Source organism: Mustela nigripes, chromosome 10 (genome assembly GCF_022355385.1).
Source record: "Mustela nigripes isolate SB6536 chromosome 10, MUSNIG.SB6536, whole genome shotgun sequence".
In the NCBI taxonomy this organism is placed as follows: domain Eukaryota; kingdom Metazoa; phylum Chordata; class Mammalia; order Carnivora; family Mustelidae; genus Mustela; species Mustela nigripes.
The window spans coordinates 18,789,579-18,814,291 of NC_081566.1; the positions used below are offsets into that span (position 1 = coordinate 18,789,579).

Genomic DNA, 24,713 nt, shown 5'->3' on the forward strand with positions numbered 1-24,713 from the left:
TTTGACAGGCAGAGATCACAAGTTGGTAGAGAGGCAGGCAGAGAGAGAGGAGGAAGCAGGCTCCCTGCTAAGCAGAGAGCCGGATGCGGGGCTTGATCCCAGGACACTGGGATCATGAGCTGAGCCAAAGGCAGAGGCCTTAACCCACTGAGTCACCCAGGCGTCCCTAACCTTGAATTTCTAATAATATCTATCAGTGGCTTCAGAATTTTACTGGTAAATTTTCAAAATGTGCATCTTATGCAGCCACAAAATCTGAAATCACCAAAAAATGTATATTGTCATAATGTTCAGTATTAAAATACTGAGTTACACAGTTTCCTGAGTTTTCTACAGAACAAATCAGTTTTCCATAGAAAAAGCAACATATGTTTGCGACTTTGGTTGAACAGTAATATGTGAAAGGAAACTTAAATGTTACCCAAATCAGTGGTCGTAAGCGTGGACTGAGAGGCTTCTTTGAGAATATGGTGATAGCTATGGGCTGTCCACCAAAAGGCAGGTACATAAAATTTACTTAAAATCTCAGTAGTTCACAGACTCGAGACCTGTCTATATGTTTATGTTTAAGAACACCTGATTCGGTTCAGTCACTGAAAGCATAGTATATTAATGTAGTTTTCTCATTTTTTACTTCAATACTTTGGAATATTTAGACCTGTCCTCAAGTGCAGTGCTTTCTGGTTGTAACTGTTCAGTCTAGAAGAGAACACTTTGAGATAGGTGTCTCACCAAGAATGGCAATTTGCTCCTTATAATCAGAGCCTTTTGTCTGTGTCCTGTGCTGCCAGAGGAATGTCTCAGTCTTTTGATCTGTAGCCACCTGCCATTTTCACTGCCTCTACTTCATGAACCGACAACAGGCTCTAGTATTGTGGGTCCCATTCTGCTCTACAGTTGAGTCTCTACCCTAGCTGCTGCTGGCGTCGTATGGAAAAAAAGGAAGTCTTCACCCCACACCAGTCTCATAAAAAAAAAAAAGGGATTAAAAATCATCCCTTTTCATTCCACATCACAGGCCACTCTTCTAATCTTGATTCGTCCAGTCTCCACCTTAAGAGTCCTCTAACATTTTCATCCCAGCAACTTGAAAGTCCTGGATTGTAAATCTTACCTGTTTGTAGCATAGGCAGAGACCCATTCGTACCGTTATTAACACAGTTACTACTTGGAATGCACATGCAGTGTGGGATATAATGTTCCTAAGACCAGTGTCCGTACTCTGAAACTTACAGTCTAGTAGGAAAGCCAGATATGTACACAAAAGGGAAGGGCGGAGCAGAAATATAGAACCTTCCCTCCTTTCGGTGAGACTGAAGAACAGGCAGGAGAAATTCAAAGCAGAGAGGGACTCCCATCAATTGGTAATGCCTCTGAAGATGGAGGAAGGAAGCCATAACCCAGGGAACGCAGCTGCCCATCAGAAGCTGGGAGCAGCCCTCAGCTGACAACTGCCAGGGAAACGTCTAAATCCTACAACTGCAAAAAAAAAAAAAAAAAAAAAACCAACCCCACCAGCTACCCAAACGCACAGGAAAGAAAGTTCCTATCAACACCTTGATTTAAGCCACTGAAACCCATGTCAGACTTTAGCCTACAGAAGATAAATTGGTGTTAAATCTTTAAAGTTGTCATTTGTTACACTGGAGGGGAAAGTAGAGATGGGAAGGTAAAGGAGATGTGAAATACTAAATTTCTTACATGCTTTTGCGTGCTTGAGAAACCTGAGAATAGGGAAAACAACGTACTCGAAGTGGGCCTGGAAAAGAAATTGGTTGGAAACCACTGGCGACAGCACACAGAAGGCAGGTGACCGGTGAGTGCGTGTTGTGCTCATGCAAAGCGCTTGCTCTTTTTGCTCTCAAAAGATCCTTTGTCCATCACCTCTTCTGGGAGCCGAAAACAGGTAGAGGGAGATGATTGGAAGGGAAAATGCCTCCCCTTACAGCTCATTAAATTGATTATAGAAAGACCGTTCTTGTTAAAGCCTCCATGAAAATACCTGCAATTATCTCATGTCACTCAGTGAACAAGACCTTGTGTAAAAAAAAAAAAAAAAAAAAAAAAAGAATCCTGATGAAACTGAAGAACAACCATGCCTTATTTGACTCTCAAATCAAGATATTTTCTTTGACAAACATTCCTAAATTACACATAACATCAAGTAAAAAATCGAGGAAGGAAAATAAGTGTGTGAGCCCGAGTGTTTATTTCCTTTTATATACTAAAGCCAAAAATAAGTACTGCTTTGTAGAAAAGACCACTAGTTGTATCTTAGAAAATGATCCACCAGGGGCACCTGGGTGGCTCGGTGGGTTAAAGCCTCTGCCTTCAGCTTGGGTCATGATCCCAGGGTCCTGGGATTGAGACCTGTGATGTATACACCCTGCTCGGCAGGGTGCCTGCTTCCTCCTCTCTCTGCTTACCTCTGCCTACTTGTGATCTTTGTCAAATAAATAAATCTTTAAAAAAAACCCGAAGCCCCTATTTTAGAGGACACATAACCTCTCCAACTTAAAGATTAACTCTTAAAGAATACACAATTTCTAGCTTCAGTTGTAGTTAGGTGGAGCCATGTAATTAGATTCTAGTGGGAGGGAGGCATGAAAGTTGGAATAATGTGTGTAACTGTAGGAAGGTCCTCTCTCCTGCTGCATGGTTGGAATTTAAACCATGGCTTAAACTATTGCTAACTTGCTATCTTGGCCCATGTGGTGATTTTGAATGGAAACCATACAATGGTAAGACAAGATGGAATTCTGACATTTCAGGTTTTTAAAACATTTTTTAAATACTTACTTGAGAGCACAAGCAGGGGAAGGGGCAGAGGGAGAAGCAGACTGCTGAGCAGGGAGCCCAAGGCAAGGCTTGATATCCTATGACCCCAGGATCATGACATGAGCCACACAGGCAGATGCTTAGCGGACTGAGCCACCCAGGCGCCTCTATATTTCCGTATTCTTTATCTCTCATTTTGGATGTCCTAGTTGCAGCTGAACCTAATTGTGTCTAATACAGTGCGTGCTATAGTGCTGTCTTACCTTATTCCAGTTCCTAGCTGGATAAATGGGAATGAATCAGAATTGGCTATAAAATTTTTTTCTATTACTTACTTAGAACACCTGATGCTTCTTACTAAACTAAGAGTATCAAAAACAATGTTTAAAAACAAATTGTTTTGGAATTAAATAGTGATGATGGTTGGTACCTAAATACTAAAAATAAACTACATACTGTTAAATTATAGACTTCAAAAGGGTGAATTTTGGGCGCCTGGGTGGCTCAGTGGGTTGGGCCGCTGCCTTCTGCTCAGGTCATGATCTCCCTGTCCTGGCATTGAGTCCCGCATGGGGCTGTCTGCACAGCAGGGTGCCTGCTTCCCTTCCTTTCTCTCTGCCTGCCTCTCTGCCTACTTGTGATCTCTGTCAAATAAATAAATAAAATCTTTAAAAAAAAAAAAGGGTGAATTTCATGGTGTATGAATTATATCAAAAGTGTTACTGGGGGGGCGCCTGGGTGGCTCAGTGGGTTAAAGCCTCTGCCTTCGGCTCAGGTCATGATCCCAGGGTCCTGGGATGGAGTCCCGCATCCGGCTCTCTGCTCAGCAGGGAGCCTGCTTCCCTTCCTCTCTGCCTGCCTCTCTGCCTACTTGTGATCTCTGTCAAATAAATAAAATCTTTAAAAAAAAAAAAGTGTTACTTAAGTTAAAATGAATCATCCAATGAAAGCATTAGAATGTTTAAATATTTTTTAATTAAATAGGTTTTTAATTTAAAACTACCATTTCTTTGGGATATGAGAATTATTTACTAAACAAATCTCTGAAATATAAAACATCAACAACATAAATCCACATACTTTTAACTTGTGACTATTCTGATATCCCCCTTCAAGTTTGCTTCTATTTTATTGTTGTTCATCTCCAGGTTCAGATTCTGCATTACCCTGGAGAGCATACTGTCATCATTTTTATCCCCTGAAGCTGCCCCTTTGTTGAGGGCTTCTTCTGCTACAATAAAAAATTGTTCAGTTGGTTGAAGAATGCTTACACCATAGCCATTATTGTTGTAAATATGATTATTAGTCATCTTCAATTTTGGTGCTGGAAGAACCTGTTAAATTATTCAAGGAAATTAGTTTTCAATAATTTCTATAAAATAAGTACTCTAGAATTTATTTAGGTTTACATGTTTCTTTAAAACAACAATCTGTTTTAAGCAAGCAGTGTTTTCCTCACTGCTTATTGTCACAGTAACCAAGGAAATCTCTAATATTGAAATACTAAATGAAGTTTTCAATTTATTTTATGTAGTATAACTTTAATATATAAAGCTTTAATATAACAAATATAAAATATACATAAAAATATATAAAGCTTTAATGTAACAAATATAAAAATAATTTCAGATATTGACAATGCTAAATTTTCAAATAATTATATTTAATCTAGAATTCTAGGGAAAATGTTCATCAACTACACAAGTCTAGAGAGGGATCTAGAAGAGTAGAACAAATAGTAGAAAGGAATGGGAAGACATTTCACTTACAGATTATTGCTATTTTAATTGACTAGCTTAAATTACATTACAAAGTTTGAAAGACTTAAATTTTCTTAATATATTTATTATTTTTTTATTTGCTTTACTTTCCAAAACATATTACAGATCTGCCCAATAAAAAATCTGAAACATTTTTATAAAAGCCAAACTATCCACTTTATCAGTTTTCTGCTAAGAATTAAAGTTGAAACTATTAAATTAGAAGGCTAAACTTATTTTATATCAGCCGTCATTTAAACTATATTTTAATTATCTCTACTATTCTTTTCCAGATCAATAACAGACTAAACCTTGTCTAGACATAGTATTTTAGTATTTTTGTGATAATTCTTAAAACAACTCTATATTTAAGAAATATGAGAATACCTTCATATTAACACCACCTAAGGTGCTTTTTGAATTATCACTGGTTCTGAGGTTATTACAGTGATGAATTTCATTCCTTTCTAAAATGGCTATGCTTCCAGGATACAGTTCAACACCAGCACCCTGTAAATTAAAAGCAAAACAATCTCAAAACACACATGCACCTCTCCAAGATTTTCTTTAGATTTAAAAATTGTAATTCTATTTTACCACTCTTGACACACTAAGTTACACAAAAATAATTGGTGTAATGATTTATTTTAGAGATAATGTTTTAAAACATTAAAACTAGTATCAATCTGTGTTAGAAGATGATTGGGCCTAGACGGAGGGTTGTGGTCACACAGTCTCATTGAGTCAGATTGCTTTCCCACCCAAATGAAGTCTTTAGGAGGGAGCCAAAAATCTCTTCAGAGCAATTCTTTCAATTGTTATAAAAATTTATATATATTCTAACTCCCTCAGTGCTACTAATGTCAACTTCCTCAGTTTATTGGAAATTAAGTAATTCTGTTAAATCCTATTTTCATCATTTAATCTTTTCATTTAGTTTTGCAGTATTTCAGTGGTCTTAGTTAAGTAAATGTTAACAAGTTAACTGACTCGTGATCTGTTTTGTAGCCAGCAATTTCTAGATTTTAAAAAATATCACATTTTGAGGCACCTGGGTGGCTCAGTGGGTTGAGCCGCTGCCTTCGGCTCAGGTCGTGATCTCAGGGTTCTGGGATCGAGTACCACATCGGGCTCTCTGCTCAGCGGGGAGCCTGCTTCCTCCTCTCTCTCCCTCTCTGCCTGCCTCTCTGCCTACTTGTGATCTCTCTCTGTCAAATAAAAAAAAAAAAAATCTAAAAAATATCACATTTAAAGCCAGTAATTCTTTGGACTTAGTTCATTTTTCCTTACGTGTGCTATGATGCCCTGTACTTGTCCTGGTTTTAGCAGTTTCTAAGCTTTATTATAACTCAGTTCAAAGGTGAAGTCACTTATCCTTTGCACAGCAAGGTATTTATTGTCAATAAAGCGGTCTTTATAAAAGGAAATACCTGGGCACCAGTTATTTCACTGTCTGTAATTGTCAGAGCAGCCCCTGTAAGAACACACACTCCTGTTCCTTCGCATTTTAATATACAGTTTTCTAGAGTCATGTGACCAGACTCCACCACCACAATACCATCAACGGTCCCTTGTTGTATCAAAGATAGATGCATTAGCTTCACATTATCAGCTTTAGACACCACGAAACTGTCATGAGAAGGTTCAGAAGTAATCATAATTTCCTCTCTCTTTCCAACTCCTGATTCAAGGAGACAAAACAGAAGTAATTCAGTAATCCCAAAGTTTAAAGTCCTTTAGTCAAGTCATTCAATAATACTTTTTCTTTTCACATATTTTTTGTAATATATCTAATTATATACTTAACTGTAATGTAATTTTTTGTCCATATTTGATGCCATGATGGGAGAATCTGGGTTTATAGTCAATATAAATGTACCTGTATTCAATATACTTATTCCATAATACATTTTCCTAAGTTTTCCTTTATATAATCAATAGTCATTTACAAAATGTCTAAGATACAAAAAAAACTACCTTACCATGACTAAAAAAGACAGTCATATGAATTAGGTTATAAGATTAATCATATCTACAATTTTGGGGCACCTGGGTGGCTCAGTGGGTTAGGTTAAGCCGCTGCCTTCGGCTCAGGTCATGATCTCAGGGTCCTGGGATCAAGTTCCGCATCGGGCTCTCTGCTCAGCAGGGAGCCTGCTTCCTCCTCTCTCTCTCTGCCTGCCTCTCTGCCTACTTGTCTCTCTGTCTAATAAATAAATAGATAAATCTTTTAAAAAAATCATATCTACAATTTTGATCTAGAATAGTTAAAGCAATCATCTAAATTTAACAACAGTGCAAAAATAAGGGGTCGTAGCTTCAAGGCTTTAAGATTTGAAAATGACAGATACACTCCTTATTACCCATGCAGTTCAGCAAAATACTACTGGTTACAGTCATCAAGATCTAATGAGTTTTTGCTCAATTCTTGAATTGATAGGCAAAGCCTCAGTCACCTGGTTCTTTTTCTTTTGGTCAGACAGTGGGAACATCCTTACTTCAATGTTAAACAGCAGAATTAAAGTTACTAAATAGGTTCAGAACCTAAAAGAAATTTTAGTAAATTCTTCTACTTTAGCAAGTTTGCATATAAATTAACCTGAGAAAAGGCTGAATATGTTTTAATACAGCCTTTCATTTGGTTTTTCTTTTTATAAAGATTTTGTTTATTTATTTGACAGAAAGATGGCAAGTAGGCAGAGAGAGAGAGAAAAGGAAGCAGGCTCCCCGCTGAGCAGAGAGCCCAATGCGGGGCTCGATCCCAGGACCCTGGGATCATGACCCAAGCCGAAGGCAGAGGCTTTAACACACTGAGCCACCCAGGCACCCCTGTTATTTCTACTAAAGTGATAAGAAATACAATAGAGGAAGAGAAAGTAGTTTGGGTAAAAATATTACAAATAGGTTTTTTGGCTTTTTTGTGGTTTTGATCTTTTTAGAATCTGTGTTTGTAGTGCTACACTGTCATGGAGAATAGTCTCATTGATTTGCTTTGGTACATTTTGTCCAAATGAAGTCACCTGTACAGATAATATACTCATGAGCACGTGTGAAAATCTTAATTAAAAAGATACATAAGGAATTTTTGTGTTAGGTAAATCATGTTTATAGTATAAAATTTTTTCCAGTATACATTGTTATAAAAAGATGGCAAAGGATGCCCTAACCCTTTATAATGATGTCGTCAGTCAATAAAGCAAGATTTACAGCTTGATATTCTCCTGGAAAAATAACTACTGTATCTCCACTGTAACAACTATCCAAAGCCAAATCCAAATCATCATGCTGTTGGAGAAGTGTGTCTGAAGATAAGTCCTTTACCTGAAAAGAAGAAATAAAACAGTACACTTTAAACAATAAATTAAACTGAAACAGGTCATTTTAATCAGCTAACGTATTGGTGACGTGTGCTTTTCTCAAAGACTTACCTTGTATATTACACTGTAATACACTGTAAATATGTTTTTATGTTCATTAAATTGTTCCAAGTATCATCAACTAAGGGAATGGTGAAATGGGATATTCTTTACAATCACTAATCATTTTACAGCTATGAAAGACTATGTGCCAAGAAGGCAGAATTTGAACTAGCATATTACCTCCCAAGCCTTACAACAGTTCTTTGAGGGGAAATGATATCCCCTTATCAGGTGAAGGACTTTGAAACTCAATGAGATAAAATGATTTGCCCAAGGACACAGAGTTGGTGAACAGCTAATCTAAGCTTTAGATCCAGGACTTTATGACACTAGATCTCTTTGCAGTCTACTACTTTGTTTTCTTTAACTCAGACTAATCCTATAATTTTAGTCAATCAATAAAACCTTATATATTAAATACTCTAGAACTAAATAAAAGATAATTGTAATTATCTTTTAACTATGATAAGACTTTTAACTATCCCAGGGTCCTGGGATCGAGCCCCGCATTGGGCTCTCTGCTCAGCGGGGAGCCTGCTTCCTTTTCTCTCTCTCTGCCTACTTGCCATCTTTCTGTCAAATAAATAAACAAAATCTTTATAAAAAGAAAAACCAAATGAAAGGCTGTATTAAAACATATTCAGCCTTTTCTCAGGTTAATTTATATGCAATTAAATCCACTAAGAGTAGAAAAGGGAAGAGAACTTCATTATTAGTACCATAAAGAGTGGGGAACTCTCAAAATTTGAAAACTAAAAATATATTCTGAAAAAATGCCTGTTATTTTATCCCTATAGAATTGGCATTATTGAGGGTATGTGAAATTGTGAGTGCTATGAAGTGTGTAAGCCTGATGATTCACAGACCTGTATCCCTGGGGCAAATAATACAATGTATGTTAATAAAAATAATAAAAAAAGAAATGGCATTATCATTCCTCTGTCTTTTTTCTTATAAAGTGGTTAGAAGAAAAACAAATGAAAACATAACAAATTGAAATTTTAAGCTAAATAAAATATATAGATATTTCCTTTTCAGTCTTTTTCCCATGCATATACTCGTTACTCATAATACCAACATATCATACCATACATATACATGGCTTTGAATCCTGACTTATTTTTTAAGACTTACATATTTCAGAGAGAGAGCATGAGTGGGAGGGGTAGAAGGTGAGGGAGAGAATCTCAAGCAGCTCCAGGCTGAACACAAAGCCAAGAGTCAGATGCTCAACCAACTCCATGACCCAGACAGACACCACTGAATCCTGACTTCATTACATCATATCTTCCCATGTCTTTATCTTTTCAAAGACTAATTTTTAGTCATTACATAATAATGCATCATATGGGCAATCACAATTTATCATAGTTGATTTTCTTACTCTTATTTAGATGGTTTGCAGTTCAAGATTATGAAAATACTATGACAAATAAATCCTTACATTCATCTCTAGTTAATTCTTTGGATAAATTACAGATGGGGAATTATTGTACAAAAGTACAATCTTTTGTACAAGTACAAAAGATTTTGTGTCTTGGGAGACATACTGCTAAATTGCCCTCCTGAAGAGTTTAACCAATTAAAATTTGGCTTGAGAACTCATTTTGCTGTAAACTCATCAGCATGGGGTTATCTTTTAAATTTATAAAATATATGCCACCTTAATAGGCAAAAATCTTCACTGCCTCATTTTAATTTTCACTCATTTGATAAGAGTGAACATTTTTTCCAGATATATTTGGAACTCATAATCCTTACTAATTCAGCAAACTACTATATTCATTTATGTGTGTATTCTAAATACTTTGGTGGCAGAGAGCACAAGGATTACCTCTAAGTAATTTGGAAGAACTCTAAAATCCATCTCATTTATATTTTTCTTATTCATGAAAATAGGAAACCCAGGAGAAAGAAGTTTGTGAGGGGACATAATGAGTTTAGTTTTGATGCCAGTTAATTTGAAATGCTGGTGGACTCACTAAGCAGAGGTATCCAATAGATTGCATATAAGAGTCTAGAATATAGGACTAACATTTGGGTGTAAAGATCTGGGAGTTACTTAAGCATAGGAATGGATAAGATTAGCTACGCGACTGTCTGAAGAGGGAAAGAGAGCACTCTAGGATGGAACGATGAAAACATTAAAAGAACAGGCAGAAACAAAAGAAATCTCAAAGCTGAGGCTAGGGGTCGCCAAAGAGGTGGTAAAAATCAGGACACCAAGGTGTCAGGAAAGGAGGAAATCGTTGATGATGTCGGGTGCTGAACGGTAAATGAGATGGCAATCTTAGTGCATTTAGCCACAGCTTGGTCCCACATTGACCAGAAAGGCATTTTCACTGATACTCTGGAGGCAGAAACAAGATCACTGTGAGTAGAGGCATGAATGTGAAAGCAGTAGAAACAGATAAATCTGTCAAGTTCTCCTGTGTAAAAGAAGAGAGATGTGGTATTGAGGATGTATACTGTTTTATTATTTAGAAAACAATTGAATACATCTCAGTACATTTAGGAAGGAAACAGAACGATATAAAAGAGAAGTGATGTCATGGAAATGGTGGAATGAAGAGCAAAAAAATGGTTCTTCCACTGAAGCAAATATTAAGTTGGGGGGAAAAAATGACAGAATCAACATTTTGGGAACTCTGGAACCTAATCAAACACAGCAACCATGCAAATGCTTAATGAAGAGGCTGCCAAAATATGGTAGAAAGAAAAAAAATGTGGTTTTGCTTAGCTGCCTACCAGCTTCTATTCCCCAGCTTGGCAGCAGCTGTGGAAAGAACAGCCCATGTTTCTATGGCTTGCTGATCTGAAGCAGGCACGGGGTGGGGGAAATATGAACCTTATTCTCAAAAACAGTATGGTTGTGATGGGCAGCTTTGTCAAGCATCTGATTCTGGATTTTGGCTCAGGTCTTGATATCAGGGTGTTGAGATGGAGCCCCTCATCAGGATTCACACTGGGCATGGAGCCTGCTTAAGATTCTTTCTCTCGGGGCGCCTGGGTGGCCCAGTGGGTTAAGCCGCTGCCTTCGGCTCAGGTCATGATCTCAGGGTCCTGGGATCGAGTCCCGCATCGGGCTCTCTGCTCAGCAGGGAGCCTGCTTCCTCCTCTCTCTCTCTGCCTATCTCTCTGCCTGCTTGTGATTTCTCTCTGTCAAACAAATAAATAAAATCTTTAAAAAAAAAAAAAAAAAGATTCTTTCTCTCCATTTCCTTTTGCCGCTCCCTTGCTCTCTTTCTTGGGGGGAAAAGTGTGATTTATTTTGAGACCAGGCAGTATCTCAGGGGAAGGATTGACAAAGCTCACTTGTTTAATATCCTCCTCAGAACTGAGCAGCAATATAGGTATCACTTGATGAAAGCATTTAAAAACACACACTACCCATAGCTGTCTGGGTCAAAGGAAAAGTCTGCAGAGGAGGAGGCTGAGAAGGAAGATTCTTGGGGAAATAAGGGTTCCCTCATAAACTAGGACATCTAGAGTGAAAAGCACATGGCCAGGGCTGGATCCATGCTCAGGAGAGATCTGAAAGTACCCCAAGCTTTGCTTCCCACTGATCTTTGGGCCCCATGCAAACAAGAGGTGAAAGCCAAGGCAGAGTTGTAAGCAGCCTGGCTCAGCTTTGAAGGAGTGCCTCAGCTCGGAGCTAATTTGCAAAGACTGTGAGATATTTTTTGTTTTTGTTTCTTAGTATCAGTGTTTACGGAAATTTGTCAGGTAACTGGTTACCTGCTGAGATTACATAATAGAACTTCAGTAGCCACACGCAAAAAGAAATACAGCTGTTGCAAAAATAGTTTGGAAAATTTGCTAACCATATGGACAACCACAGTCCTCAAAAATTAATAGAGCAAACCCTGGAGATAGGGTAGACTGATTTCCAGAGTTATTAGATTATAATACTCAAAAAGCCAATTTTCAACAAAAAAGCTACAAAGTATTCAATGAAACAGGAAACTGGCCCATTTACAGGAAAAAAGATTTATAGAAACCACCTCTGAGGAAGCCCAGACAAGCCTTTGGATTTATCAGACAAAAAACTTGAAATAAACTGTCTTAAATGTGCTCAAAGAGCAAAAAGAAACCGTGGACAAAAAACTAAAGGAGCCAGAAGGGCAATGAACAAAATGACAATATCAATAATGAAATAAAAATTACAAAAAGAACCAAATGGAAATTCTATTGTTGAAAATCACAATAGCTGAAATTAACAACAACAAACTCACTAGAGAGGCTTAGATACCATATTTGAATGGGAAGAAGAAAGAATCAACAAATTTGAAGACAAGATGATTAAAATATCCAGTGTCAGGAGCAGATGGAAAAAAAAACACAAGGAAAAGTAAACAATGTTGACGAGACCAGTGATACACCATCAAGAATACAAGCAAACATATTATAGGAGTCCCAGAAGGAGAAGAGAGAAAGGAGCAAAAAGAATATTTGAAGAATGATGGTTGAACACTTTTCAAATTTGTTGAAATTTGTGAATCTACATATCCAAGAAGCTTAATGGGCATCAAGTAGGATAAACACAAGCCAAACCAACACATATAATCAAACTGTTGAAAGTCAAAGAATCTTGAAAGCAGTGAAAGAGAAGCAATTCGATATATAGGGAATTGGCAATAGGATTAATGGCTGATTTCCTAACAGAAGTCACGGAAGCCTGAAAACAGTGGGATGACATATTTAAGGGGGGTAGGTACTGTTAACCAAGAATTCTATATCTAGCAAAACTATCCTTCAATAACTTCTCAAATGTATGAAGCAGCAAGACCATGGACCTGGTTCAAAATGGTATCACCCTCAAAAGCAGGCTTTCTCATATTTGTCTCCTATCCTTTCCATAGTTACTACCAGCATAGTGCCTAGCAATAAGGTTTGTACTCAGTAAATAGTTGCTGACATTTATTTATTTAGTACTGATTATATGCTAATCACTGAAGCGGATGTAATAGGAGAAAGAAAGCATTAATGTCAGATGAGTATCCTACCCTCAAATAACTTCTTTTTTGATTATACACAACTACAACTTAAATGAACAAATAGGGATAAAGTGTATTTCTTACCATGTCAGTAGTCATCACTTTTGCCACAATATGTGTTATAGTCTTTCCAAAATCTCTTTTTCCCTTCCGGCGCCTCAGAATTCTTGGGAAAAAAGGCCCATGAACTCTAGAGTTGAAAACATTTATTATGATGATATTAACCTGAACAAGACTCAAGCTATGCTTGCTTAGAAAATAAAACTTGGCACCAAGCATCTTTGAGAAGTAGATTTCACTTATTTTAAGCTCCTTGAGAGCAATGAGCAACTTGAGAGCAATGGAATAATTAAAATCTTTTAGATAACTGAATGTTTACACTCTCTAACTCTAAAATCTTTTCATTTTCATGGTTTGTACCTGGAAATCTGTATGTAACCCACTAAAATCAACACCTGTCACCTCAAATCTTTAATACAGTAGAAAATTTTCCTGATTATACTTACATAGTCCACTGAGTTGTGGACTCAAAACAAAGCAAAGATCAATTAGGTCTCCGATACTGAGGCATAAAAATGTTTAGAGAAATGCCCGATTTTAGATACTGTGTTCAACTAACAAAGTGTTTTGTTTCAAAGGATACGGTCTCCATAGATACGTTGACTGCAGCCTCCCAATAGAACAATTCTAGCTTCTCTCTGAGTTGTATGTGTGTGTTTTTAATTATTATTGTTTGCTCTTCAGCACTTCTGATTCCACTCTTTCTTGTCTTTCTGCTCTTCTTTACAATTCCTGTTTCCTAACTCTTAATCATGTAAGTGTTATCAAAAGAAAGAAAGTTTGAGTATAATTTTTTATCATTACTATCAGCTGAAAGGGTCACTCCTTTACCAACATATGTAGCTTTACTAATAATCTCCTTAGGTGTCATATTTTGGGTTCTCTACAGCACATTACTGCTTGACACTCCTGGAAAGCAGCTTTAGTACCAATATGTTTCAGCTTCAAAAGTTTCATTGAACATTTCAAAAGTAAAGCCATTCAGCATTTTTATACCTATTTAAGCAAGTGATTATGATCTTGAGAAAGAGAACTACTCACACATTTCTTCACCATATACCTGATCACTAGCTGCTCAAAGAGTACAGCATCCTACGTTCAGGAAATACAGTAGTTTATCATGCAATCCTAGTTTTAAAATCAAAAGTATGTATCAGTGGGTTTTTTTAAAATCAAATTTATTAAGGTATAATTTATATAACACTCATTTTAAGTAAACCATTCCACGAAGTTCCACAAATGTGTATACCCACTTAACTCAATCAAAATAATCAAGATATAGAACATTCCCATCACACTGTTAGGTTCCTTCATTCATCTTTGCAGTCAATCCTCCACACCTATTCCCCGGCAACCATTGATCTACTTTCTGTCATAGATTTATTTCCCTTTCTTGGATTTTTTAAATGAAATTTTAAAGTGACATAATATATGATGTACTCTTTTGTGTCTGGCTTTTTTTCATTCAGTCTGTTTTGAGATCCATGATGTTATTTTGTGTATCAGCATTTTGTTTATATTGCTGAGCAGTATTTCATTACTGGATTTTCTGTATGCAAAAATCATGTCATCTGCAAATAGACGTAATTTTATTACTTCTTCCTTTCCAATCTGGATGGCTTTTTTCTTGCCTATTGCTCTAGCTGCAACCTCCAGTACAATTTGAATAGAAGTGGTAAGAGTAGACATCCTTATCTTCTTCCGGATCTTAGTGGGGAAACATCCATTCTTTCACCTCTAAGTAGGATTTAAAGATTTTTCATAGATGGCCTTTTATGGGCTGAAAAATATCCCTTCTATTCCAAGATTTTTGAAAATTTTTATCATGAAAGCACTGAATTTTGTCAGATTCTTCTTCCATGTCTATTGAGGTGTGGCTTTTTTTTTTTTAATTAATAATGGTGCACTATATTGATTCATTTTTATGTGTTAAACCAACCTCACAACCTTGGAATAAATCCAACTTACTCATAGTCTGATCCATTTTAAGTGGATCAGTTTGTTAGTATATTATTTTTCATCTATATTCATAAGGGATATTATTCTGTAGTTTTCTTGTGATGTTTTTCTAGTTTTGGTATCAGGGGAATAATAGTGGCTTCACTGAATGAGGTGGGTAAGTGTTTCCTTCTACTTTTTTGAAGTTTGTAAAGAATTGGTGTCAAACCTTTAAATATTTGATGAAATTCACCAGTGAAGACATCTGGTCTTTGGCTTTTCTTTGTGGGTAGTTTATAATCCGCTAATTTTATCTCCTCACTTGTTATAGGTCCCACTCAGGTTTTCTGTTTTGTCTTGAGTCAGTTTGGGTAGATTTTATCTTTTCAGGAATGTGTCCACTTGATCTGGTGATCTAATTTTCTGGCATATAATTGTTTGGAGTATTCCTTAGTAACCCTTTTTTATTTCTGTGCAGGTTTCTACGTGGATGTAAGTTTTCAACTCAGTTGGTTAAATATCAACTAGGAGCACTATTGCTGGTTCATATGCGTAGATCACACTAAGCTTTTAAGAAACTATCTTCCAAAAAAGCTGTACTGTTTTGCATTCCAATCAACAATAAATGAGAGTTCTTGTTCCACAACCATGCCAGCAATTGGTATTGTCAGGGTTTTTTTTTTTTCCATTTGTATATCTTCTCTGGTGAGGTGTTTGTTCAGAATGTCCATTGTTTTTTTTAGAGATTTTATTTATTTGCCAGAGAGAGAGAGACAGAGAGTACACACAAGCAGGCAGAGAGGCAGGCAGAGGCAGCGAGAGAGAGAAGCAGGCTCCCCGCCGCCGAGCAAGGAGTCCGATGTGGGACTTGATCCCAGGACCCTGGGATCATGACCCGAGCCGAAGGCAGCGGCTTAACCAACTGAGCCACCCAGGTGCCCCCAGAATGTCCATTTTTAATTGGGCTGTTACTCACAATGAATTTTAAGAATCTTTGTATCTTAGATACAAAACTTTTATCAGATATGTATTTTACAAATATTTTCTTCAAAGTTTTGCCTTATCTTTAATTCTCTTAACAGTGTCTTTCACAGAGCATAAATTTTTTACTTTTAATATAAAAGTCCAATTTCTCGATGTTTTTCTCTTACAGATCATATTGTCAGTGTTTTACCTAAAAAAAAAACCTCATTGTCAATCCAAGATCACCTATGTTTTCCTCTATGATTTATTCAAGTCTTACAGTTTTATTTTATATTTAGGTCATTGGATCATTTTGAGTTAATTTTTGTGAAGATGTGAGGTTTGTGTTTACACTCATCTTTTTGCATATGGATATCCAATTAATTACTCTATAGCACCATTTGTTAAAAATAATATTCTTTCTCCATTGAATTTTCTCTGCTCCTTTATCAAAGTTCAGCCCACTCACTATATTTGTGTGGATCTATTTATGGACTCTTTTTTTCTGTTCCATTGGTTTATGTATCTAAGCACCAATACTGTGCTTTCTTGATTACTATAGTTTTACAACAAGCCTTACAATTGGGTAATATGAGTACTCTCACTTTATTCTTCTTCAGTACTATGTTAGCTCTTGTAGGCTTTTAGCCTTTCCATATGAATTTTAGAAATAGTCAATACCTACAAAATAGCTTGCTGGGATTTTCATTAGGATTGCAGTGAATCTACATCAGGTTGGGAGGAAATGACATTTAACAATATTGATAGATAATATCTCTCATTTACATTTTCTCTGCCATCATAGTTTTGTAGTTTTCCACATGTAGATCCTATACATATTTTGTTAGATTTATACCTAAATATTTAATTTTTTGGCTTTATTTTAAATGATATTTTAAAAATTTCAAATTATTACTGATATATAAGAAAGCAAGGGATTTAAAATGTTAACCTTGCTATAGTCGTTGGTTCCAGGGTTTTATTACTGTTGTTGTTGTTGATGATGATGATGATGGTGATGATGATAATGATTCTTTGAGATTTTCTATGTAGGCAATTATGTTACCTGCAAAGAGTTTTACTTCTTTTCTAAACTTTTATCTTTTATTACATCTTTTGTTTCCATTTCTGTATATCTTTTATTTCCCTACTTTCTTGAGGGTTTGTTTTTTTTTAAATCAAGGATGCTATATTTTTTCAAATTTTTTTCTGCATCTATTGAGAGGATCATATGGTTCTTCTTAAAAAGTTTTTTAAGGATTTTACTTATTTATTTGACAGAGATCACAAGTAGGCAGAGAGGCAGGCAGAGAGAGATGGAGAAGCAGGCTTCCTGCTGAGCAGAGAGCCCGATGTGGGGCTCGATCCCAGGACCCTGAGATCATGACCTGAGCTGAAGGCAGAGGCTTTAACCCACTGAGCCACCCCGGTGCCTCATGGATCATATGGTTCTTATCCTTTATTAATGTTCTAATCCTTTATTAATATCAATCATATTGATTGGTTTGTGGACTTTGAACCACCCTTGCCTCCCAGGAATAAATTCCACTTGATCATGGTGAATAATCCTTTTAATGTACTGTTGGATTCTTGTTGAGAAGTTTTTTTTTTTTTTTTTTTTTTAAAGATTTTATTTATTTATTTGAGAGAGAGAGAGGTCACAGGTAGGCCGAGAGGCAGGCAGAGAGAGAGGGGGAAACAGGCTCCCCACTGAGCAGAGAGCCCGATGCGGGCCTCGATCCCAGACCCTGAGATCATGACCTGAGCTGAAGGCAGAGGCTTAACCCACTGAGCCACCCAGGCGCCCTTGTTGAGAAGTTTTGTATCCATGATCATCAGGGATATTGGTCTGTAATACTCCTTTTTAGTGGGTTCTTTGTCTGGTTTGGGGATCAAGGTAATGCTGGCCTCACAGAATGAATTTGGAAGTTTTCCTTCCATTTCTATTTTTTGGAAAGGAGAATAGGTATTAATTCTTCTTTAAAGGTTTGGTAGAATTCCCCTGCGAAGCCATCCAACCCTAGACTCTTGTTTGTTGGGAATTTTTTTTTATTACTGATTCAATTTCTTTGCTGATTATGGATCTGTTCAAATTTTCTATTTCTTCTTGTTTCAGTTTTGGAAGGTTTCTTGTGTTTCTAGGAATTTATCCATTTCTTTCAGACTGCCCAATTTGTTGGCATATAATTGCTCATAATATTCTCTTATAATTGTTTGTATTTCTGTGTTGTTGGTTATGATCTCTCCTCTTTCATGATTTTATTAATTTGAGTCCTTTCTCTTTTCTTTTTGGTAAGTCTAGCTAGGGATTCATCAATTTTGTTAATTCTTTCAAAGAACTAGCTCCTAGTTTCATTGATCTGTTTTTTTTTTTGATAGCTGTATCCTTTATTTCTGCTCTAATCTTAATCTTTTAGACTTTACTAGCTGTTCTTTTTCCAGCTCCTTTAGGTATAAGGTTAGGTTGTGTATTTCAAACTACTTAAGACCTATATGGCTATATACTTCCCTCGTTTGATCAGCTTTGCTGTGTCCCATAGGTTTTTGACTGTTGTGCTTTTAGTTTCATTTGCTCCCATGTATTTTTTATTTCTTCTTTAGTTTCCTAGTTAACCCACTCATTTTTAGTAGGATGATCTTTTACCTCCATGTATTTGTGGTCTTTCCAAATTTCTTCTTGTGGTTGGCTTCAAGTTTCATAGCACTGTGGTCTTAAAATATGCATGGTATGATTTCAATCCTTTTGTACTTGTTGAGGCCTGATTTGTGACTCAGTATGCAATCTATTCTGGAGAGTGTTCCATGTGCACTCAAAAAGAATGTGTATTCTGCTAGTTTAGGATTAAATGTTCTGAATATGTCTGTGAAGTCCATCTGGTCCAGAGTGTCATTCAAAGTCATTGTTTCCTTGTTGATCTTCTGCTTAGATGATCTGTCCATTTGCTGAATGGGGAGTTAAAGTCCTCTACTGTTACTGTATTGAGTTTCTTTAAGTTTATTATTAATTGATTTGTATATCTGCCTGCTCCCAAGTTGAGGGCATAAATATTTACAACTGTTAGGTCTTCTTGTTGGATAGATACCTTTTTTATGATATAGAGGCCTTCTTCATCTCTTATTACAGTCTTTTTTAAAAAATCTAGTTTATCTAATAGAAGTATGACTACTCCCTCTTTCTTTTTTCTTTTTTAAGATTTTATTCATTTATTTGAGAGAGACACGGTGAGAGAGGGAACATAAGCAGGGGGAGTGGGAGAGGGAGAAGCAAGCTTCCTGCTGGGCAGGGAGCCCAACTCGGGGCTTGATCCCAGGACCCTGGGATTATGACCCACACCGAAGGCGCTTAGTGAATGAGCCACCCAGGTGACCCTCCCTCTTTCTTTTGATGTCCACCAGCATGATGATAGATGGTTCTCTACCCCATCTCTTTTAATCGAGAGGTGTCTTTGGGTCTAAAATTACTCTCTTGTAAGTAGAATATTGATGGGTCTTGCTTTTTTTTTTTTTTTTTTTTTAAATCCATTCTGATATCCCAGGTCTTTTTATTATAGCATTGAGTCCATTTACATTCAGATTAATTATTGACAGATATGAATTTAGTGCCATTGCATTACCTGTAAATTCGCTGTTCCTGCAGATTGTTTCTGTTCCTTTCTAGTCTTTTATTGCTTTTGGTCACTCCTGCTCAGAGGGTCCCCTTTAATATTGTTTGCAGAGCTCATTTAGTGTTCAGAATTCCTTTAGCTTTTGCTTGTCTTGGAAACTCACGCTCTCTCATTCTATTCTGAATGACGGCTTTGCTGGCTAAAGTATTCTTGGCTGCATATTTTTCCAATTTAGCACCTTGAATAGATCATGTCATTTTTTTCTGGCCTGTTAAATTTCTGTGGACAGGTCTGCTGCTAACCTTATGTAGGTACCCTTATAGGTTTGGGACTTTTTGTCCCTAGCTGCTTTCAGAATTCTCTTTGTATTTTGCAAGTTTCAATATATGTCTTTGTGTTGGCCTGTTTTTGTTGATTTTGAGGGGAGTTTTCTGTACCTTTTGCACTTGAATGCCTATTTCCATCCCCAGATTAGAGAAATTCTCAGCCATAATTTTCCCAAATAAACTTTCTTCCCCCTTTTCTCCTCTTCTTCTGGGACTCCTATGTATGGATATTATTGTGTTTTGTGGAATCACTGAGTTCCCTAAATCTGTATTCATAATCTAATAGTTTTCTTTTCCTTTTCAACTTATTTTCTATAATTTTATCTTCTGTATTACCTGTTTGTTCTTCTGTTTTTTCCATCCTCATTGTGATTGCATCCAGTTGATTTTGCATCTCAGTTCAAGCATTTTTTACTTTGACCTGACTGGTTTTAGGTCTTTTGTCTTTGCAGCCAGGGTTTCTCTGGTGTCTTTATGCTTCTTTCAAGCCCAGCTAGTATTCTTATGACTGTTCTAAATTTTTATTTAGGTACATTGCTTATATCTGTTTTGAGAAAATCCCTGGGTGTGATTTCTTCTTGACTTTTCTTCTGAGGAGAATTCCTCCATTTTGTCATTACGTCTAGGTTTCTGTCTTTTGCATGTTATGAAAGCTTGGTTTTTTTTTTTTTTTTAAATTTTTTTTTTTTTTTAAGATTTTATTTATTTATTTGACAGAGAGAGATTACAAGTAGGCAGAGAGGCAGGTAGAGAGAGAGAGGAGGAAGCAGGCTCCCTGCTGAGCAGAGAGCCCGATGCGGGACTTGATCCCAGGACCCTGAGATCATGACCTGAGCCGAAGGCAGTGGCTTAACCCACTGAGCCACCCAGGCGCCCCTGAAAGCTTGTTTTATTTCTGCTCTTGAGAGTAATACTATATTAAGAAGGGGTCATACAATGTTCAGGGTGCTTCAGGACGTGTTTCTGTGTATGCTGTGTGCTCTCTGCTGTTGTGTTTTGGCTGCTCTTTCCCACAGGTCAGTCCTCTACAGAGTTCCTTTTTGCTTGTAGAGGGCAGTATTCAGACCTTTAACTAGGTGTGCTTGGATTGTTAAACCTGATAAATTTAAAAAATATATCTGATCTAAGAAAAGAGAAAAGGAACCAAAAAAAGAAAAAAGGCAAAAGGAAACAAAAACCTATAAGCCCAATTCTAAAGAATACAAAAGAAAGAAAAAAGAAAATAAAAAAGCCTGATTTAAAAAAAATAATAAAACATATCAACAAATGAACAAAAAAACCATAAGTCTGACACCAAAGGAAAAAGAAACAAAAAAGAATATATAAGAAATTAAATAATAAAGTAATAAAATTGAAAGAAAGAAGGAAAGAAAGCCAGCCAGCCTGGTCCTATTTCCACCAGAACTGGGCTGACACTCTGGAGTACTCTATGGTCAACAGACCTGGAACATGCAGGGATGAGGTTAGGGTGTTGGTCTTCTGAGGGACGGGCCTTCTGAGCTGGTTCACAATCAGACCTGCCTTTGCAAAGAATCTCCTGCTGAGTGCAAGAGGGGGCAGGGTTTTGTACAAGCCACTCCAGCGTCCACTGGATGTACTGGGTTTCTCTCTGAAGTCCATCCATGCTAGTAGAGGTGGGGGAGAGATGGTGTCACCCTGTGCTCTTTTCCCCAGGGAGGGAAACTCAGCCATAGGTGTTCAGGATGCTCTCACAGAAAAGCAAACAATATCCTCTCATATGTCCTAGGCTTTTTTCAGATCACTGCCCTCAACCTGTCAGCCCACGTGACATCCAAGTTCTCCTGTGTTTTATCTCTGTCACAGGGCTGGGATTCAAAACTCCAAATCTTAAAGGGCCTGGCAATGCATGGACTGCTTCCCTCCACTGGCGGAGACCCTTGTGGTGTGCTTGGCACCATTCTGTCACAGAAAAGCTGTCTCATGGCACATGCTTGGTGGCTGAAGTCTTGCAATATACATTTTAAACTAATTTTAGTCCACCTTCAAATAACACTATGCTACTTCGTATATAGTACAGGTACTTTTTAACAGAGTAGTCCCATTTCTTCCCTCAGTATATTACTGTCACTTATTTTACACAATATGTACACTATCACCCAATACCATCATAACTAGTATGAAATGGTGTCTTCTTAATAAATTGAGATAAAGAAAAATAAAATATTTTAATTTACCTTTATTTATTCTTTCTCCAAATCTCTTCTTCCTTCCTATACATAGATCTGTGTTTCTGACCTTTAGCAATTTTCTTCTCTAAAGAACTTTTCATTTTTCTTGCAAGGTGATACATCCCCCCAAGTTTTTTTTTTTTTTCTTTTTCTTTCTGTCTAAAGAGCTATTATTGTTTCACTTTTGAAAAATATTTTCACCAAATATATAGAATTGTAGGTTGGTATTCCTTTAATGCTTTGAATATTTCACTCCTCTCTTATCTTGCTTGCATGATTATAAGAAATGCATTTTAATTCTTATTCTTGTTCACCATCGATAAGGTGTTCTTTTCCTCCTCAGCTTCTTTATGTATAGTTTTCTTCAGTTTGAATATGATATGCCTATGTGTAGATTTCTGGTATTTATCATTCCTGGTATTCTCTGAGCTTCCTGGATCTATGGTTTGGTGTCTACATTTAATTTTGGAAAATCCTCAACATTATTATTACGATTTTTAAGGGTTTTATTTATTTATTTGACAGACAGAGATCACAAGTAGGCAGAGAGGCAAGCAGAGAGAGGGGGGGAAGCTGAGCAGATAGCCTGATGCGGGGCTCGATCCCAGAACCCCGGGATCTTGACCTGAGCTGAAGGCAGAGACTTTAACTCACTGAGCCACCCAGGCGCCCCAATTCTCAACATTATTAATTCACATTTCCTCTGCTGCATTTGCTCTTTTTCTCTTCTGGTATTCCAATTACACATATGCTGCACCCTTCAAAATATTTCCACAATTCTTGGATGTTTTTTTTTTCCTTTGCATTTCAGTTTGAAAAGATTCTGTTGACACATCTCACTCACTGACAAGCTCACTCACTCACAAGAATCAAGCTCACTGATTACTTCCTCAGTTTCATCCCATCTTTTTAGTAAGCTCTTCAAAGATATTCATCATTTTTAGTGTTTTTTAATTTCTAGCATTTTCTTTTAATTAATTCTTAGAGTTTCTGTCTTATGCTTACACTATCTATCTGTTCTTACATTTTGTGTCCTTTTTTCATTAGAGACTAACATTAATTAGGCATTTTAAATTCTATCTGATTAATTCCAAAATCATGATTGAGTCTGGTTCTGATGCTTGCTTTCTCTCTTGGGTTTGTTCTTGCCTTTTAGTATGTCCTGTAATAGTTTGTGGAAAGCCAAGCATGATATATTGACTAAAAACTGAAGCAAATAGGCTTTTAGAGTGCAGTTTTATATTAATTTGGCCAGGAGGTAAACTGTGTTTAATGTTTGCTATAGCTGTAGGTGTCAGAGGCCTCACATTCCTATGTTTCCATATTTGTGTCTCTTCTGTTGCCTTCAAGCTTCCCTAAAAACTCTTTAGATTTTTTTGTCTTGTAGTTCTTTTAGCTATAAACCAGTTATTACAGGAGCCTAGCTGATGTGATTGGTGTGGTATGGTGGAGAGGAATTGTTCTATGATCTTATATTGAAATATTGATCTTTTAGTGGGTCTATATCCCTGGACTGTGACCTTCAGAAGTTTCTTAGTGCCCTCCTCTTCCCAGATATGGAGGCTAGAAGGGACTGGAGTCAAGGAAATGCCCTTCTCCCCTCAGTGGGAAAAGGCTCTGGTAAAATCTTCCTCCGGTGAACAGATCTTTGTCATGGAGATGCTTTGGATATATTTCATAATAGTAACTTTTCCCATGCCCAACCAGAGGCATAATGGGATTTTTCTTGACTCTTCACCAGAATTCCTGGAGGCAAGGGTTTCTCCCAATGAACTGCATCCCTCCAGCAGTTTCTCACTTGCATACTAGTCCACACTTAACCTCCAGCAGTTTATCAAAATTACCATTTGTGTTCTTACAGTTTATGGCTCTATGTGGTTATCTGTTCCAGGTAAGCAGATCTTGGTTGTGATTCTGAATTTACTTCTTCCTCTAGAATTCAAGGTGGTGGTTTGCCCTGTGACCTCAGTTTTCCTATGGGTCCAAGAAAGTCATTTTTGGTTTGCTCAGCTTTTTTCTTTTTTAAGAATGGGAGCGGTAATTAGCGGTAATTAGCATGTCAGAGGTGCATCTGAAAATATTTTGTTTTTTAGCTTCCATTTCTCTGTTGAGATTCTCTGTCCATTTATTAAACCAGTTTTCCTGCAATTCATTGAATATATTTAAATAACTGCTTTGAGGTCTTTGAAATCTAACCTCTGGGTCCATTCAAACTCATATTTTAGTAAATGTCTTTTTTCCTGGGTATGGATCTTATGTTCTGGTTTCTTTCCATGCCCATTAATTTTTGGTTGAACACTGGAGACTCTGGAAAATATATTCTCATAACTCTGGATTATGTTTTGTTCTTCTGAGGATTGCTACTCTTGTATTCTAGCAGGCACTTAACTTGTCTGGGCTCAAAATGCAGCTGACATCTCTGTTAAGTTCTCTCAAGTTCCATGTTTCAATTACATACTTTTTTTTAAGCATGGGTCCCCAATTTTTCCCCGACCAGTGCTAGCACAGTTTAGCAGTCAGTCAAGAATTTGGGCACAGTTTATGCTAAAATTCTAGATCTCACCCCTTTTGCAACTTTCTTCTTTCAAGATATCCCACCTATTATTTCCAGCTCTTCTGCCAGCTTTGAACTCTGTCCTTCACCATCATGAAATAGTTGGACTGCATTTTTTGCTGCC

The 24,713-nt window shown here is 36.9% G+C and overlaps 1 protein-coding gene across 1 annotated transcript in view; it reads right to left on the reverse strand.

Moving 5' to 3' along the window:
• Positions 1-1,646: 1,646 nt before the first annotated feature.
• SHCBP1L (SHC binding and spindle associated 1 like) overlaps positions 1,647-24,713 on the reverse strand; it is a 34,073-nt gene continuing 11,006 nt past the window's right edge. The window contains exons 6-10 of the mRNA XM_059412739.1: positions 13,039-13,144; positions 7,706-7,859; positions 5,969-6,219; positions 4,926-5,048; positions 1,647-4,112 (exon numbers count right to left, since the gene is read on the reverse strand). Of these exons, the coding sequence (XP_059268722.1) occupies positions 3,861-4,112; positions 4,926-5,048; positions 5,969-6,219; positions 7,706-7,859; positions 13,039-13,144 (886 nt within the window). The 3' untranslated portion in view covers positions 1,647-3,860. The remainder of the gene's footprint in view (positions 4,113-4,925; positions 5,049-5,968; positions 6,220-7,705; positions 7,860-13,038; positions 13,145-24,713) is intronic.